This window comes from Lichenostomus cassidix, chromosome 3 (assembly GCF_008360975.1).
Source record: "Lichenostomus cassidix isolate B80296 chromosome 3, HeHo_3.0, whole genome shotgun sequence".
NCBI classification, from domain to species: Eukaryota; Metazoa; Chordata; class Aves; order Passeriformes; family Meliphagidae; genus Lichenostomus; species Lichenostomus cassidix.
In genome coordinates, this window is record NC_139483.1 from 82419314 (window position 1) to 82438399 (window position 19086).

At 42.4% G+C, this 19086-nt stretch overlaps 1 protein-coding gene across 2 annotated transcripts; it reads left to right on the forward strand.

Annotated features, from left to right (window-relative positions):
* Positions 1–9287: 9287 nt before the first annotated feature.
* EEF1A1 (eukaryotic translation elongation factor 1 alpha 1) lies at positions 9288–13743 on the forward strand. Of its 2 annotated transcripts, none has more exons than XM_085056497.1 (8): positions 9288–9433; positions 10157–10347; positions 11219–11398; positions 11529–11825; positions 12080–12230; positions 12418–12674; positions 12881–13115; positions 13341–13743. In XM_085056497.1, exons 2-8 carry the CDS (start codon positions 10204–10206, stop codon positions 13463–13465), a joined length of 1389 nt encoding a protein of 462 aa, XP_084912623.1. In that variant the 5' UTR covers positions 9288–9433; positions 10157–10203; the 3' UTR covers positions 13466–13743. The 2 variants fall into 2 exon arrangements, with proteins under 2 accessions (XP_084912623.1, XP_084912624.1); XM_085056498.1 differs by having other exon boundaries at positions 9361–9433; positions 10181–10347.
* The last annotated feature ends 5343 nt before the right edge of the window (positions 13744–19086 follow it).

A 19086-nucleotide genomic window follows, 5' to 3' on the forward strand; every position in this document is an offset into this window, starting at 1 on the left:
CCCACTCCTGTTTAAGCTATACAACGTGCTACATCCAATGTAATAAATCTTTGGATTGACAGAGGAGAAAAGCAATTCTTCTGGCAAGTATTCCCAGCTGCTTAGGTCTAGCTTTGACATGGAATAACACTTTTCAAATTACTGAACTCAGATATACGCTAAAGAATAAATTAAAAGCTTAGTTTGGAATAGACTTTTCTTTCATATCCTCTATGTTACAGTTTGTTTTACCCACAGCAGTCACTGCCTGATTCATAGGAATGTCATTATTTTGAACTGTTGTTAATGGATGCTGTTTCTGAAGAATTTCCCAGAAGGGAAGAGGAAAGCAAATGAGCAAGAGTTCTTGCTTCCGTAGTGCATATGGGTGTGTGAATGCTGCAGGGTCTCATGACTCACTGCACAGCTTTGTGAGGTAAATTGGACTGCATTAGCTTGCAGAGCAAGTATAAACTATTTCCCGTAAATAGTGATACTTCACTTTGTCTCTGATGACTCCACAGAGCTAAATTTAGAGAAGGAGCTACGATTTACTTTCTGAAAAGCAGCATTTCTTTACAACTGCCATTTCACTCACATGCACCCCTACCTTAGATGGTCAGGGACTCCATTCAGATGGGGGGACATAGGGGAACCTTGTGTGTGCCCATGTAGGTTTTATTATTGCAGTGCTCCTACCTCTACATAGTGTATACACACAATTAGCTTTTCTATGGTGAATGACAATATATGTACGTAAAACAGTTGGGCAGTGATTTAATAGCCTCTGTGCTAAATCAGAAACAGCTTACAAAATTTAAAAGTGTGCTTTTCACTTCAGGTCGCCTTAGGAATTGCACAGACTGTGCTATGGAGACTGCCCAGTAACTGAGATAGACCTCCTAGCTCTTCCTGCTTTGCACAAAGGGGATCCCTGAGTGCTATTCACAGCTTGAGCAGCACAGGCTGTCTCCTGCTGAGAGCAGGAGTGTTCCTGTTTCACGCAGCAGAGGACAGTAACACATGACTTGCTGGTATGAATCAGTTTGCAATCTTTTTCTAACCCATATTGTATTTCTTCGTATCTTAATTTTATTCTGGGCTGTGGGATAGCCACAGGCTTTTCCAGTTTGTATTCCCATCGTGTGCCCTCTGTATCCTCTGGCGTGGAGGCTGGCCGGCCAGGATGTCCCGTCAGCCCTGGCCTCCCTGGCGCTGAGCGATTTGGCTTCAGTGCAAAGAGCTGACTCAACACCTGCTCCGGGTTTAAAGGGGCCGAAGTCTACTTTATACAACGTGTGCTACAAGCTTTTAACCTCTGCAGTGCCATTCCTCTGTGGATTGCCTTGCAAAACCACAGCTGTTGTTTCTCCCGGGGACTGCAAGGAGCAGCGGCGTGTGTGCAGTGACCTCCCCCGTAACACTGCTTAGCTGATAGATCCTGCCAGGGTATCACTGCCCGTGGGAAAGTCATGTGCACTGCTTTTTAGCATTCTTCTGGATGTTGTTTAGAAATTGCTGGAGACACCAAACATGTTTTTCAGCATTTTATTTTGGTAAGAAATCAGTACAGAATGAATGCTTCATAACAGCCAGTACCAGGAATGTACTCAGTTCTCAAGAGCTCTAACATAACCTGCCATATGCAATGGCAGGATAAATCTGTGATATAAAATTTCTTCTCCCATCTTTCATTTTTAGTCTGACTCTTCCTTGGTTAGAGTTTAGGACTGACAATTTAATTTCCTTCCACATCTCTCTTAGTTATATTAAGTTATAGCTTTTTGGTTTTCAGTAAAATGTACTTAATCATCTAGTGTGAAGGATGGAATTCATATAGCAAGATGCAAGATTACTGGTTGAAATATTTGTGAATTTCCATTCAGATTGACTCTTGTAACTAAAAAGACTGACCTTCAGCTGATACAAGTACATTAAATTCAAGGAAAGACTTCCAAATCAAGCTAGGATTATGGAATAAGAAATTAATTTCTGATCACACAGATCTTTCATGTAATGTAAACCTGTGGAAATTAAGGCTTGAAGAGACTTTTGGGTATGTGTAGATCAGTAAGTATTATTTATACTTGAACCATTCCTGCTAGGTATTTCTGTAAAGAGTTGGGTAATGATGGAGGTTCCACCAGCTGCCCACAGAATCTGTTTTTGCCTCTAGATATCATCTTGAAGCATCATTCCCAAGATGGGCAAAGTATCCTAGCAGAGGCTTTAATGAGTACTAAGTAAAGTGAAAGGTTTCTTTTACATATCTCACAGCACTTCTGTTTATACACCTTGGTATGTTTGCTTTTTTCACAAGACTGTGGCTGTGTTGACTCATGTTCAATTAGTGATCCACTCTAACCCCAGATCCTTTTATACAGGACTTCTGGGTAGCTGCTGCTTCTCCTGTGCTTGTGCAGTGAACTGTTCCTTACAAAGGATAAATATTAACCTTAATTTATTTCCTAATTATTTTAGTCCTTTTTTCTTTACTTGCCCACATTACTGTGAGGTCTGTTCTTAACTTCTGAAGTGGTCAGAAGTGTTCCCCGTCCTTTTTCCTCCAAATATGCAATTTAAAATTCCCCCAAATATGCAATTTAAAATTACATCTGTATGTATTTATAACTGTATATTTGTATAGTGGATTTATGTCTGTGCCCACAGAAACTGATTTGATACAAGTCAGTTTCTTAGACATATTAGCAATCACTGTGAGCATGTCATCTTCAGCTGGTCTTCTGCACGTGCATTCCTTTGTCCAAAATTTTCTGAGCTTACTTATGCAAGTTACCCATAAAAACCATCAAATCTTCCCTTAAGTTAAATGATACCCACGTTTTCCCATCCATGAGCCTGTTAAACCTGTCACAGTAGACAAGATCAGTTTGATGCAATCAGCTCCTAACAAGTCTGGGGCTGTTACTTATCAACCTATTATCTTCTAAAAATAGTTCATTTGTTCCAATATATTTTTCCAAGAATTGAAATTAGACGAACTGTTCCATAGCTGCCCAGCTCATGTGTGTGGGTTTTATCACTTTTTTCTTTATTGATTACTTTCCTGGTGGTTTGTTTTTTGGGTTTTTTCTATTTTTCTAGTGTTCTGGAACCTTCACATTCCATAGCTTTCCACAATAATCAGTAGTGGTTCTAAGATAGCTTCGTCTGGCCAAGTACTTCAGAGAGACTGTATTAAGAGAAGGCTAACTAAAAATACAGATATAATTTTAAGTAAATGGCCCCTCTTGTTCCCCCTCCCTTCCCCCACGTCAAGTTCTTTATCCTTTTTTGTGTCTGGGGTTTTTTTACCAATATAATTAAATACTGAGCATTTCTTCATATGTTAGCTTTCTGCTTTAAGCAAGCTTCTACCACTGCTCATTGACAGTTAAAAATAAGTGGTTTCTATTTCTACCTCAATTTAACTACCAACAATCTTGAACCTTCTTGTGTCTGTGCCCAGATTTATGATTCTTCCGTTACAGAATTTTCTGTCTTGCAGAATCCTAGAGACTAAGCCAAACTGTCTTTCAGTAAACTCAATATAGATTGAGCAGGTCAAATGTAAATACTTTATCAGATCTAGATTTATTCCCATAGTTCTTCTCTGAAACCTTTCCAAACTTTGATCAAATCTAAATTCACTGAATAAATGTCAGACATATGCTACATTCACTAAATCTGAGCAAGACTGCAAAGTGACTTGACGTGCACCATGTCTGGTTGCTGTGGTTACCACGTAGTAAAATGAATGTACATGTGATTGCAGTGGAAAGTGAGCCTGTGGCCGGAGTGATGCCAAGAGTTAAAATCACAGCAATGTCAAGATGGGAGAGTGAACAGTGAACAGCTGGATATATCTGCACCATCCTTATTAGCCCAAGTCTCAGTACAGTCTCCTTCCTCCTTTGACCCATCCATCCACTGGCTCCAATCTGTAGCATATTTTTGCAGTCTGCACCAAAGTTACCTTTAGTATGCTTCTCTCCCTTGCAGTTCTAAGCTGCACCTCAGGGTTTTTTCTATTCATATAAACCCCTTCTAGGAATCTATCTATAGACTGTCTCCTTCCTTGGTAACTTTCCTTTCTTGCATCAGTAGCAGAGGCAGAAAGGGGAGAATGCACAGGGTCTGCAAGATGACAACGGGAATTCACACTTTTTTTGTGAAGTGCATAATCCAGCTCCAAACCGAGAACAGTAAGAGGGACAGCAAAATTAACCTGATGAGTGGACACTGAGCGAAGTTATTCAAGCATAGCTCAGTTGCTGTGAGGGCTCAGAGAAGAGCTCTTAAGATGAATGTTCATTGGGTGAGGATTTGAGGTCCCACTTAAAGGTTTTGCCACAGGCTTATCAGCACAAGAGGATGAATATGTTGCTTTGGGCAAAATGATTTTTAGCAGAAGACACCAGAGCTTTAAAATGGAATTTTGGAAGGTTGTGATAAATTGAGAACAAATCCCACACCATCCTCACCCAGTGGATTTTGGTTCAGTAACTGACATTATCTTCATGCAGAATGCACTATTTTATATATATTAAAAATGCTTCCATTTAGGGTATCCTTTGAATTGAACTCCTAGAAGGGCTTACCTTTCATTTAGGCTGTCCAACAGGTGGTGGGATATAGTAAAAATTAGCCTGCTGTTGGCAAATACTAATGCAAAAACCACAGAACAGTTTAACAAATTATGATGTTTCTCCACAATGGTGGTTACTTCATCAGCCCTTCACCTTCATTCTGCATTAGTGTCTAGTAATTGTGCTTTTTGCCTGGGGCCAAGTCATCAGCTGCTGTAAATTAGCCTAGCACTAATGAGGTGTATGAAGTTTTGTCAGATGTCTGCAATGAAGGGTCACTTTTTGTTTAAGCTACTGTCTGCATGTATCTTCCCATTCACTGTTCAGTTCCAGAACACTCTTATCGAAGCAGCCACCTGTGAGGTTGGTTTTTTCCTGCTTAGGACACTTCTCCTCTAAATCAGATACTTTCATTTTCTAGTTCACAAATGCAGACCTCTACAGAACAGAACACAGGGTTTAAATACAACTGTTAGTTCTGGTCACATCACAGTATGATCTGACCACTGTCTATTCCTAAACCTTCAGTATCACAGTTCAGCTGGTACTAAATTTTAAACATAAATGAGCGTTCTTGTGCTGTGGATAAATGTTATTTGAAAAGACTGTCCAAACTATTTTTTTTAAGCAGGCTATCCTCTAAGCCATTGGTCCTTCACCTATTGTAAATGCTGTAACTGGAACAGCAGTGCTTCCCAGAGGAAGCTTCTTTCAGGGGAAACAATGATTTTTTAAGAGGCTCTTGTTAAGCTATTCAGACTCTGAAGACTCTGAAATTGTAACTGCTTGTTCATCCCAGTGATACTCTCAACAGTTTTGAAGGCCACTGTCTTATACCTCCTACTGTAAGACTTTCTTTTATGAACCTATAAGCAAGGTCAGCTATGAGATCAGACAAGGGGACTTCATTTAGTCCAAGTCGTAAACTTCCAAGGATGGAAGAGTTTAATTTGCATTGTCTACTAAGACACTAACTTGAAGTGGATTTACTGTCGTCTCTTTTTTTACCAAGCAATTTTGTTTATATAAAACTGCCAGCTAGTTGTACAGGGCTAAATAACTTTCAAAAGTAGCTTTTTTCAAGTAGTTTAGATTACCTCACCCTGTTCAGTTAAACCTTTTTTTTAGGTAGGTTTTCTGTCTATTTTCTTCATATATTAATAACATCACTATTCTATTGTTCTTTTATTTCAGAAACAGATGATTGTAAAATCTGGTAGTAAGTATTAGGATCATGTACGGAAAAAGGTTTTGTAACAGATGCTTTTCATTTCTATTGAGAATCAATAAAGAATAACTATAGATGGAAGTAAAGCTGTATGGTCATGCTATAGTTTATGTTGAACTTCGGACGAATGTAGAGACCATGATAACTGTAATGTAGGGATTAGAAAGCCTTTCACAGTAAGCATGAGGCAAATTGCATGACACAATAGTGCTGTATACCAGAATCCAGTTTTGCTAATCACCAGCTACTATTGGTAACTTTGGACTGCTTTTCCATCGCATTTTCTGAAAGTGCCCTCAACAAATCATAGTGCCTCATTTGTGTATAGTGAGATCGATCTATTGTATTTATCAGATCTGTGTTTCAAGTCTTGCGCTGATAAAGTCTGTTTGCTCACACTCCTGAATGACCTTGGTCATTGCAGTTAAAATAGTTGTATAAGCACTGCTTACCTTCATCTTTGCACAGGAATCTGACCAAAAAAATACTCGTGTATATGGTAGAGAGTTAAAATTCTTTAGAGGTGCTCAGTGAACACATCTTTTATTTCCTAGTGTGATTTCACTGGCTGTGACTGTTTTCTAAGCTTATAGCCCATTCTGTATGTGCTGCAGCCACATGCTAAAATGGAAATAATGCTGCAGTAGCTATCGTGAACTCAAAATCCAGTAACATACCTTTTAAAGTTAGAAACTCTGGCTTACATACTGACAGCATTACTTTTGTTCTAATATCATTTGATCTGAGATTCAAGACCCTTTTAAAATGGTGGTTTCTGTATAAGTTCCTACAATATATATGCTTTAGAGCATTCTATATGTTCTTACACTGGAGACATATGTGGACATAGGATATTTCAACTTAGCAAATGCTCATCAGTGATCAAAGGAGAATGAGTAATTTTTGCCCACAAAGTCCTCCTATTTCTGAAGTCAGTCTGAATTGGATAAGCCCTATTTCAAAGCCCAAAAGACCCTGACTTCTTGAAATCTCTTATCTCTGTTCCTTCCTAAACATTACATATCAAAGTGGTTAGTTTTACCAAATTAATAAAATCTAAAATTTAACAGGCTGTTTGCATACAGGATTTAGTCCAGAGCAGGCCTATTTGTGTTAGCTGAGAGGATTCTTCAGAATGCATTTCCACTGAATAATCTGTGGCTACTCATATATCAGCAGATCCCCAGCTGTATAAATATTTGTGAGATTGATAATAGGAATGTTCTGCTAATAGAATAGGCAAGAAGAGATATAGTAATTGTTGAGAGAATAAAAGCATGTATTGGTCAAACTAAAGAGGAAACAATAAAATTATTTTGAAAACTCATTTAAAGAAATGTAGGGGGAAAAACTACTGCTGTAGACTTAAACTAGGACCATGTTTAAAAATTTGTACCACAAATTCAGCTTTCATAGCTTTCAGCTATGTAGATATGACAAAAAATTACTCTCTTAAGAAATACTTGGTTCTAAGAGCCTTTATTTATTAAATAGTCTTCTAAGAAAAGTATCTTAAAAAAATTAGAAATGTGCAATTTAGTATGGACCATATAAGAAATTAGTAACATATTTCCTTCCTTCTCTCCCTGTTCAGGCACAGTAATTGACTACATTTGGGAAGTGTTAAAACTATCTTTTTATGAAAATGGACTCTTTGATAGATCAGTCCATTAAAAATACCCACCACTGAAATACACATTCTAGAAGCTAACTTCAAACCATCCTGAAGAATAGTGTGTTTTGGCTGTGTTTGCAGTCTTTGCTTTATAGAAGACTCTAAAAGTGCTTCCTAGCTTTCTTACCAAGTATTTACGCTAAGGTCTTCAACCCGAGCCACTAAAGCACTTCACAATAATGCCTTTCCAGAAAGTAGACCATGTTCCTTTTCCTGCCCTTTTATTACTGTGTCTTCACATGCAATGTCTTCACTAATAACTGCCTCTGAAGGTAAGTTTTGAGGAAAGCTGTACCATCTCTATCTTCTCTCCACCCCCACCACTCATCTCTGCTGAAAAACATCAGAAGGGGTGGGAGAGAATTTGATTACTTTTTTCCTTTCCTAAAAAATACCTTTTGTCTCATATCTGAACCTTTTTGCAGGTTTTACTCTGAAACTGGTTATTTTTGTAAAAGGTGTTTTCTAAACTCACCATCTTCTCTAATGACATCTCTCAAAAAAAATTTTTTTAACTTTCATTTGGGAAAAATATCAGATCTCATGGAAACACTTCAATTCCATTTCAAAGTATGAAATACTAAGTTTACTGCTCTCTAATGGATTTGATGGTGGGTTTATCTCAGAGAGACTTGAAGTCAAGTGAAAGGGTAGATATGTAGATGCATGAGGTGGGGTTTTTTTATTAGTTTGCTGATGTTATTTTTTGATTGTTTTTGAACAAGAAGCTATTTCCTTGCCTTACAACTGTAACCTGAAGAGCATACCAAGAAATGCATGGATTATAGTTGTCTATAGATAAGTAAGTATTTCTTACATATATGACAGGCATATATAATGTAGCTGAATATGAACATGGACTATGTAGCTTTGCAGATAATTTAAAAATAACAGAGATAGTTCAGCTTCTCTGCCTAATTTCTCTTGAATGGGTATAGGAGATGTTGAGTATTTAATGGATTTTCTTACATCAGTTACAAGTGAATAAGCCAGAGAAAATCCACTGGAATCACGAGGGCCTTTATTTGTGATGCTGTGAGCTTTTTTGTGACTCCTCATTGCCACGACTCTAAAAATAATTTGCCAGGGCTGTGGAGTTTTCTCGTGTGAAAATACAGCATGAGGGCACTTCTCGCAGTCAGGATTTCTTGCACAGCCCCATGTCCTGAATGCTTACGTGATTGTTATGTTTGCACTTCAGACACATCTTTGCTGGAGGTGCGTCCGCCTTGATTTGTGGTTTTGTGCCAAAGTTTTCTAAGCCGAGTCAACTTTTGTTCTCTAATGGTACAACAAAGACAGAAAAAAAGACTTCCTTTTTTTTAAAGCCAAACGATGGCTTCTTATTCTGGTGTAATAAGCTTCCTGAAATTCCTGCTGTCCCTCTCCTTTCCCACCTTTGGCTCTGCGAGACTCGCAACCTACTGGGGTGGGGGCAGGGTGTGTCTTGTGCTCCGAGATGCTTAGCCGACATTTGTTACTCGCCAGTCAGGGCAACTCACTGCACGTTTCTAACCTCGCTGATTGCGTTTCTTTGTGTCCCTAATGCGAAACGCAACTGATTCGCCGGGGGCTGTTCCCCGGGGGCTTCCGTCAGCTGCCGCATCCCCGCGGCCCGGCCGTGACGCCAGGCCCGACGAGCCGCTGGGCCCTACAGGGGGCCGGGGCTGCTCGGTGCTGCCCCGCTGCCTCCCGCACGATGCGGCCGCTCCCGCCCGCTCGCTCTCCCTCCCGGCTCGGGAGAGGCACCGCTCGTTTCGCGCTGCAGCCCCCCGCACACGCCGGGCCGGGGGTCCCGCACAGCGCGGACGGGGCGGGGGCGCGCCGTGCCCGGGCGGGGCCGCGGGGCTGCCGGGAGCCGTGACGTGAGCCTGAGGCCCCGCCCCCTCCTGGGGGTATATAAGGGGTGGCGCTCACGCCGTCGGTCTTTTTGGCTCCGGGTTTGCCGCCGTCGCCGAGCAGGTGAGGCGCGTCCGCGGGGCCGGGCCGGGGTCTGCTCGCACCGGAGGCCCGGCGAGCGCCGAGCTGGGGCGTGGGGGGACCCGAAGGGAGGAAGAAGGAGGAGCCGGGGGCGCCAGCGGGAATCGGGGCGGACGGGCAGGCAGGGAAGCGCGGACCGGCGGGATGGCGGCGCATCGTCCTCCTCGATTCCCACGCGCACACCCCGCTTGTCCGGGCTGAGGTCGGGGCAGCGGCGTGTCCGGGCGGGCTCGGGGCAGAAGGCGGCCGGTCGCCTCCCCCTGTGCCCCGCGGGCGGCGGCGCCGGAATGCGCGGGGCCGAGCGTGGGGAGGCGGCGGGGGCCGTCGGGGGGGAGGGGGACCGGGCACGAGTGAAAAGATGGCCGCTCGCCTTGCCTGCCCGCCGCCAGCGCCACAAAATGGAGGACGCGGCGGCCCGGGCGGGGTGAGTCACACAAAGGAGCGGGGCGGCCCCGCCCTCCGCGCTGCCCGCGGGCCCGCTCGCCGCCGCCCCGCGCCCCGGCCAGCGCCGCCGGGGTAACTCGAGCCCGGGGAGGGGGCGACGCGAGGGGCGCTCCGAGGGGCCCCCGGCCCGCCCGCCTCGCTCCTCCCCTCCCTGGCGGGGCGGGGCCCCCATCCCGGCCGGGCCGCCCGCATGTGGCGCCGCCATCGCTGCCCCTCGGCCCGGCCCGAGGCGTAACCAGCTTTTTTCTGGGGAACTTACAGGTGTCGATTCTCTTTTGCCGAAAGAAAGAGCTGAACTAACATCCAGAATGGGAAAGGAGAAGACCCACATCAACATCGTCGTCATCGGCCACGTCGATTCTGGCAAGTCCACCACCACCGGCCATCTCATCTACAAATGTGGGGGCATCGACAAGAGGACCATCGAGAAGTTCGAGAAGGAAGCAGCTGAGGTGTGTGGACCTGTAGCGGTAGCAGCCAGGAAAATTCAGAGGGGCAGGAATGAATAGACCCTTAGTCTTACAGCGAAGCTGCAAAGTGTTGGGTCACCGCAGGGAGGCGGTTTGGTGGCCTCTGCCCCAGGAGCTGAACAAGTGGCTCAGTGTCGCGTGGCCACAGGGCGGCAGCTGGGTTGCAGTTGTCCCTGATGTTGAACAAATGTTTAAGTGTTCAATCTGCCATTGTCTTAGTTGAAGAAGCTCAAGTCATGGCGTGTAGAGGAAGAGAAGAGAAGAGAAGGTAGTCTAAAGCTGCATCTGAATTGTAACATGTGGAACTGAGTTAAATGGTCAGATTCAATCTCTGCATACATGTAGTAGGGTGTAATTGAAAAAAATTGATGTATTGAGGTTTAATTCAAAAATCACTGAGATTCACTGATAGGTTTTTCCTCTGTAATAGTACCATAGGCCATAAGAACATTGTAGAGTGAAATTCAGCAAGTATTGAGCAGATGGAAAATTTAAACGCTGACTATTGCAAGGATTGAAGTAGTAAGAGCTTAAATTTGTAGAGGACACTTGATAGTAGAACTAAGGCTCAAGAGCTCTATCGTAAAGATGCGTTAGTGTAATTAACAAGCTGTCAAGGGGCCTGAGCTGTCAGCAGGTTCAATAAACAGAAAAAAGTTGGCATCTCTCACCAGCAGGGCCAAATGTATCTTGTTGCTTGTTTTATGAGCAGCAACATTTTTCAGTGTTAAGCCAGTTACTATTATTAGATTTTGCTCTTCAGCCAGTGTGTGATCTTTCTGAAATAAGTGCAGATACAGAACTCTTGGTTTTTTTTAATGAGACTAAAAAATGGGTTATCTTGTAACCGTAGATGGGCAAAGGTTCCTTCAAATATGCCTGGGTCTTGGACAAGCTGAAGGCTGAGCGTGAGCGTGGTATTACTATTGATATTTCCCTGTGGAAATTTGAAACAAGCAAATACTACGTCACCATCATTGATGCTCCTGGACACAGAGACTTCATTAAAAACATGATCACTGGAACTTCTCAGGTACGTAAAGAAAACAGGATTTGGGGAGTTCAGGAAGGTTGTTCCTTGGCTGGTTAGGGGGTTTCCTGTAGTACTTTGACATACTTGCAAGCATTATAGTAATGGGTTTTTTTTTTTTTCCTTTTCAAAGGCTGATTGTGCTGTCCTGATTGTTGCTGCTGGTGTTGGTGAGTTCGAGGCTGGTATTTCTAAGAACGGGCAGACCCGTGAGCATGCCCTTCTGGCTTACACCCTGGGTGTAAAACAGCTGATTGTTGGTGTCAACAAGATGGATTCCACTGAGCCACCCTACAGCCAGAAGAGATATGAAGAGATTGTCAAAGAAGTCAGCACTTACATCAAGAAGATTGGCTACAACCCAGACACTGTGGCTTTTGTGCCAATTTCTGGCTGGAACGGCGACAACATGCTGGAGCCTAGCTCTAACGTAGGTTTGGCATTTATCTCTTTTAAGGCATGAAACTAGGAGGACTGTTAAAACAGATGATGCAATGATAAAACACACGTTTTATAACAGTTAATATTTGGAAGTGCCAAGGTTCAAGATAAAATCCTAGCACTCAAAAATTCTTACGCTGCAGCAGAAGATTGGTATAATAACAAGAGATACCAGTTGAGTTTTTCCAGCTTTGTGCCATTAAATGTGGCAGTCTGATTAACCTGGGCTTGTTTCCATTACAGATGCCCTGGTTCAAGGGATGGAAGATCACCCGTAAGGATGGCAGTGCAAGCGGAACCACCCTCCTTGAAGCCTTGGACTGCATCCTGCCCCCAACTCGTCCAACTGACAAACCTCTGCGTCTGCCTCTTCAGGATGTCTACAAAATCGGCGGTATGTGTTCTCTGTGATACTGCTCACTTGCCAGCAACAGCTGATTAATGGATCAGAAATGCAAGCATTTGCCCAAGAGCTGTTTCTCCAAGTCAAAGATTACAATGCTTGTCTCAAGTGGGTTTTTTTGCGTGTAAGGGTATATATATTCATTAGACTGAATTACTGATGTTTTTCTTGCTTGCAGGTATTGGTACCGTACCAGTTGGCCGTGTGGAAACCGGTGTTCTGAAGCCAGGCATGGTGGTTACATTTGCCCCTGTCAATGTAACAACTGAAGTAAAATCTGTTGAGATGCACCACGAAGCCCTGAGCGAAGCTCTGCCTGGTGACAACGTTGGCTTTAATGTTAAGAACGTGTCTGTGAAAGATGTTCGCCGTGGTAATGTTGCTGGTGACAGCAAGAACGATCCTCCCATGGAAGCTGCTGGCTTCACCGCACAGGTATTTTTTGGTAGCTGTTAACGATGTTTGGAATGTAGCTTTGTGTTCAAAAAGAGGAGTCTTGTTCTTTCTTTACTTACAGGCTAAGCTTTAAAGTGACAGAGTTGTGTTCTATTTGCTTGAAGCAAATCTCATTAACTCCCTGGCTTTGTAAGACACATCAGTGTTCAAAATTACCCCACTTCTAACTTGGCTTTGTTTCCTAGGTCATTATCCTGAACCACCCTGGCCAAATCAGTGCTGGGTATGCCCCTGTGCTGGATTGCCATACTGCTCACATTGCATGCAAATTTGCTGAGCTCAAGGAGAAGATTGATCGTCGTTCTGGCAAGAAGCTGGAGGATGGCCCCAAATTCCTGAAATCTGGAGATGCTGCCATTGTTGATATGATTCCTGGCAAGCCCATGTGTGTTGAGAGCTTCTCTGATTATCCTCCTCTCGGTAAGGCATCTCATGTGAATATCAATCTCTGGAAAAGACATTCCTCGATTTCTAGTATTGGGATGCAGTGTGTTCTGTGAAATGTTACTAAAAGCTGTAACTTTAAACTTTGAAGTGGAACCAAGACTCCACTGGTACAGGGATACTCCGCAGAGGGTGATGCCACTGTGAAAATTATGGTTTGAGTTACGTATCTGCATGCTCAAAACATGTTTTTGCTTTCAGGTCGTTTTGCCGTGCGTGACATGAGGCAGACAGTCGCTGTTGGTGTCATCAAGGCAGTTGACAAGAAGGCTGGAGGAGCTGGCAAGGTCACAAAGTCTGCCCAGAAGGCCCAGAAGGCTAAATGAAAATTCTGTACACCAGCTGCCACCTCAGTCTTAATCAGTGGTGGAAGAACGGTCTCAGAACTGTTTCTCTCAATTGGCCATTTAAGTTTAATAGCAAAAGACTGGTTAATGATTACAATGCACCGTAAAAGCTTCAGAAGGAAAGGAATGTTTGTGGACCATTTGTTTCGTGGCAGTTTAAGTTATTAGTCTTTAAAATCGATAAATTTTTTAAAATGGAAACTTGACCAAAAATCTGTCACAGAATTTGAGACCATTAAAACAGAAGTTCAATGCTATGTCTCTGTGTTCTTTGGGTTAAGTTAATGGCAAAACCTCTATGTAGTCATGGTGGGATAAGAAAGGATCGTTGTTACTTTAAGTTAAGAAGTTGCAAAGCAAATACTCAAAATTACTTGTTTCTGAAGAGTAGAGCAAAACTCCAGCTGCAGGTTTACTTTTTAACTGATCTAAGCCTTAAATAACTTTTTTGGTGCTTTCTTTAAAAATTTTTAGATAGGATTGCACAAATACCAGGTAACAGTTACAGTATTCTGATGCATTCTGTGATGCATCAAGTAAACGAAGAAAACTATACGTCGAGAAGAAGAAATAGTGTGAACACACATTTAACCTTGAAAAGTTATAGACGGAATCTAATGTTGGGTTTCCAACATTTTGTACATTATTTTAATTAAGTCAGAAAGCAAAACCAGATTTTTTTTTCTGGGGAACAGATTAACTGTTGCGTAGCTCTTTAAAAATTAAACACTTTTACATATAAATGTTTTCTAATATATATAAAGACATTTAATAGCCAAATCTAAAACTGCTGTTTAGAATTACACTTTGCAATCTCCGAGTGACCCACCATTGTAGTCTGCACGAAATGGCATGGTGGGACAGGGTACATGCTTACTTTTCAACAACAGGTTGAAGATTTGGATCAGACAGTACATTAAAAGGGACTTGGCTACCTAGTCCAAACAGTTATTAAACACTAGATAAATCATCCCAGGTAAACTATTCTGGGCTTTAGGATTATCAGATCTAATAATTTACAATTCCAGCATAGAAGCCTTGCTTCAAATTGGTAAATGGGGGCAAGCAGTTAATGGATAATCAGAGCTGACTTGCATAATGATGCAGCTGTTTTACTAACCTTTCACATGATTTCCCCACAGCAACCCCATGAAAGGTCAAAAAGAATTTGGTATCTTTGAGGGACTGTTGTTGCATGACACCAGTATGTTCTGCCTGTAATGGCTGTATTCTCTCGTTTGTTTTCCTTTCCTTCTCCAGCTGTGTGCTTGCTCTGCAGGAACTCGTATCTGTACTACTTGGATAGATCTGAACTGCTGTTACTTTCATGCTCGTGTTTGGTTGGATCTTTTCTCCTTTTCTGCTTACCTTCTGTGTCTTAACTGCAGTGAAAGTGTGGAGCATTGCACACCATTTTTGAAGGTACAGATGTACCAAATACAGTGGAAGCAAGGGCTAGAGGGCTTCGTAGCAGGCTATGGAATTCAGTATAGAAATCTGTTGCTTAAATTCTGCTTCTGGAGGTTTGCTAGCATCCTCAAGGCAACTGGAAGTACATAACTTCAAAATGGAGGCAGACCTACTGTTGCCATAATAAAGCTTGAAGTATCTTGCCAAATCTTTGCATGCTTTTCAGTTAAACTACTTAATTTTTTCCAAGAGGCCTTGGTCTAACTGGTTCAGCAAAGTTCTAATTTGGATGAAAAGCAAAGCAGCTTTGGCACAAGCTGCCTTCGGTGCGGCTCTGCGCTCGTTAGATTTCCTTCACATTCCTTTGTAGGTGCAGGATGTTTGGTTTGGCCAGCCGCAGCCTGGATATGCAACACCCAGTCTGGAATGCTTCTGTGCACGTTGCACAGGGTTCTCTTCAGCTGGGTGTTCTTGCTCCATGGCAGTTTGGAAGAGGGCTTGTAGGAAGCAACTGATAGAAATCCTTAGGGAAAGGGAGGTGTGCTGCTGCCTTAGGTGTTAAGGCTGCCCTGACCCTAAGCAGCAGGGAGGCAGTGCAATGCTGCTATTGCAAGAGGCCCTTAGTTCAGCTGTGCATGGATAGATAGAGCTGCTGGGAGGATGGGTCACGTTAAACTGGCCCAGCTCAAGAGCAGGGCAAGAGTTAGCTGTGTAATTTGTGGCAGAGGGACTGGTCTGGCCTCTCACAGGAAAAAAACCCTAAAGAGCAGTATTGCGTCTAACAACGTGTGTGCAGGAAAACACTTGGGATTGCTCTGCCTGCAATACTAGCAATTGCTTTCATGTATTTTACTAAATTTTACACATTTGGTTTTTCTTTTTTTTTTTTAATTTTAATATTTATAGACTGGGTTTGCTTTCTATGCACTAATCTAATGCCATCTCACTTCTTTTATTAACCTTTGACTACCCGGGGAAATTGTTAGACTTTTGTAAACAAAACTTGGGAATAAAATTACTTAGATCAAACTTTTAATAAATGTTCTTAGTTGAGAACTGCATTTGTCTTCTGACTGCTTATTTCTTTATGCACCTTTTACAGCTGTCCTTAACTCCGTCCTCATTGTCCTGCAATGGTGGTGTTTATACAGAAGTGTGACAACACACTGCTGTGGTGATGGAGCCAGCTCTGAAGGCAGAAAACTGGCTAGAGCATTGGATTTATGAATGTTGCCTTCCAGTTGATGCATGCTTAGGGAGTCCAGAGGGCTTTTAATACAGGGAAATATTCCAGAAATGTATCTGGTGAGCTATTGGGGAACAGGTAGGACAAAGCCTGGTTGGCCTTCTTAGGGAAATGGAGCAGTGCAGTCATAGCTGATGTCACCAAGTAACTTGCTCAGTGTTGGTTCCTTAGGTGGGTAGTTCAGGCTGTAATAAAATGGGCTCTGCTCAGACTACTGCCCAGAGGCATTTGAATTAGATCAGCTTATGCAAGGCTAATAGCTGGAATAATTTATTTTACTGAAATTGCAGATGAAAGACTAAGTCACGCCCTGACTCTAGCTCAATCAATATATATAGAAAGGCATTGGCAAATTTGAGAAATTATTCCTGTAAATACATATTTTAAATTTTAGATTTGGTCAAGATAAATCATGTAGAAACAAATTGCACTTTGTGCTGTACAGGGATATTTTTTTCCATGTTGGTGCTAAACTATTAGCTGTTTAAGAACTGTGTAATTTCAGTGTAGATGATTAATACAACCCACCTGGTTTTGATTTAGTCTTGTTCTATGTTCATGTAGTGCCCAGAGGGAGCCTGGCTGATGAACTGCTTCCCAAGTGGGACCCTGAGCACCTCTGAGCTCCTGCTCAAAGCATCTGCTTCATCCAAAACTCCTTTTCTACAAGAACCTCTCACATTTCACTGCAAGTTGTAAATTCCTGACAGTATTAATGCCTTTTCATTTATTATTTTCAATAACTCAAATTTTTCATATCACTTGACTGCACTAAATAGTACTTCCTGTCTAGGAATTTAGTTTTCTGAAATTGCAAATCTTAAACAATGGCCAAACTCTAAGCTAAATTTAGGAATGTACTGTGACCATGTAATAGTGGGCCAGATTATCTTTTCTCTTGCAATGCTACTCTTGCTTACCAAGGAGAGGCCTGAAACCACTTCAGGAGGAAGAAGAGGGCACCTGGGCTGCAAAAGAGTTGAAGAAAAACCTGGTAGATACCAAAACTGTATTGGCTTCCGAGGTATGGAAGTTGTGGTTTTCTAGCCTGTGCTGAATCCTCTTTCGTTCCTTCAAATTATTTCTGCATTATAAATCCATTACCTAATTGCCTGCTTTTTAAAATCAGGTTACTTTCCCTGGCTGCCTATCAATAATTCTTTAATCCTTTTATGTTTCAAATATTTACACAACATAATTCAAATCTGCCAGCTTCTCTGCACTGATAAGGTGACAGTTAAACCTGTGTTTTCCATGAAAGATGCTGAGTGACATACTGAGGAAAGGTGGAGATAAATCAGTGGGATACCCTAATGAAGGCTCTCTGGCCTGTGGGTGGGGGGACAGTGGGACAGCAGCAGGGTGCACATGGGGTGTCAGCCAAGGAGCTGCACCCATGCTTAACAGCTCTGAATTTGTGCAGGTCATGCTTATTTCTTCCTTTAAAAAAAGCAAAACAAAATGGAAAGTACCAAAGTTTTCACTGGTGTATCATCCCCATGGGCCAAATGTGTGATTTGAAGGATGCAGTAACAAAGGTTTGCCCTCAGTGTGCTGAGGTACTTGCTAAGGCTTTCTCCTGGATCTTCTCAGCAAAGCAATCCAGAACCCTGGGCATCCTCCTGCAAAAGCATCTGCTAGCTCAGGCCCAGCACAAACACTAATCTGTGGGTTAATATGCTAATTTTTTTGCATTACATAGTCACTGGAAATAAGCAGAGCCAGTTCGCCCCTAACTCAGGGCCCTGCCTGCCCTGCCAGCAGCAGTCACAGTCACATTTTCCCTTTCAACCTAGTAAAATCTGGATTATTTAATACAAAGGGAAGAGCCACAGCATTTTCCCACCTCAGGTCCTTATTCTGCACATCTCAGCACAGCCCAGTACAGCCAGCAAGCTGGCGAAGTTGCTGATTCCAAACATGCACAGAGATGGAAAGGCAAGACAAACATGCCCTCCTGGAGGGGTTTGATTGCAGGTAGGCTGAAATTTAAAAGAAAGTTTCAGGTTCCATTTATCTGCAGCCACCTAGGCACATCTTCAGCAAAATGCCCATTTGTTTATTTGATGTATGTGTATATATACACGCATGCACATCTATATATTATATATAACATCTACATAAATCATGCATACATGTATATACATCTATATACACACATATATGTACATATACATAAATTAGTAAGGTGCCTACTTAATATTTTTTTAATAATTGCAGTTGCCAGACTTCTTAAAAATCTGCAGTTCCTATTCCGAAACCTGATTCTAAGCTAACTCCTTAGTAAACAAAGTGAAATGCCTCCAAATTAATATTTAGGTTTTGATAATTCATTATTATTTATACTTATTATTTCTTTTATTTATTATATAGTTGTTGTTATTAAATATTTCATGAATATTTCATAAATATTTTGTTTATAAGCTAGGCTGTGGTTCTCCTAATAGGACATGAGTATTTTGGAAAAAGAGATGTCGTATTGTTGGTGTTGAGTTGTCTTTATTTAACACAAGTCCTTTAACAGCCTTTCCCAGAGGAAAAAATGGAAGAATAGATGAATTTAAATATAAGTTTGCTTGACTGTCATTACTAGTAATAAGAACTAATATCACCTAGCCTGCTGCTAAAACACTTTTTTTGGATGACAGTATCCCAGTTCTTTGGAGAAGAAGGGGCTGTATAAATGTGCCCAGGGCGTGGGAGAAGGAAACCAGCCCCGCACGGGGGCTCTGCCTTGCTGCAGTAACTTCCTTGTGAGGCTAATTCCTGCGTCTCATTTCTGGGCATGCATTCCCCAGACTTGTACACACGTGGCACAGCAGAGCAGAGCTGAGATCACAGCCTGTGACGTGACCATTCTGCTCCGGGAGCAGCTCCTGCCTGCCGCCCCCACTGTCTGCCAGCCCGGCCCTGGGGCAATGTCACCAAGCCAGCCCTGTCACCT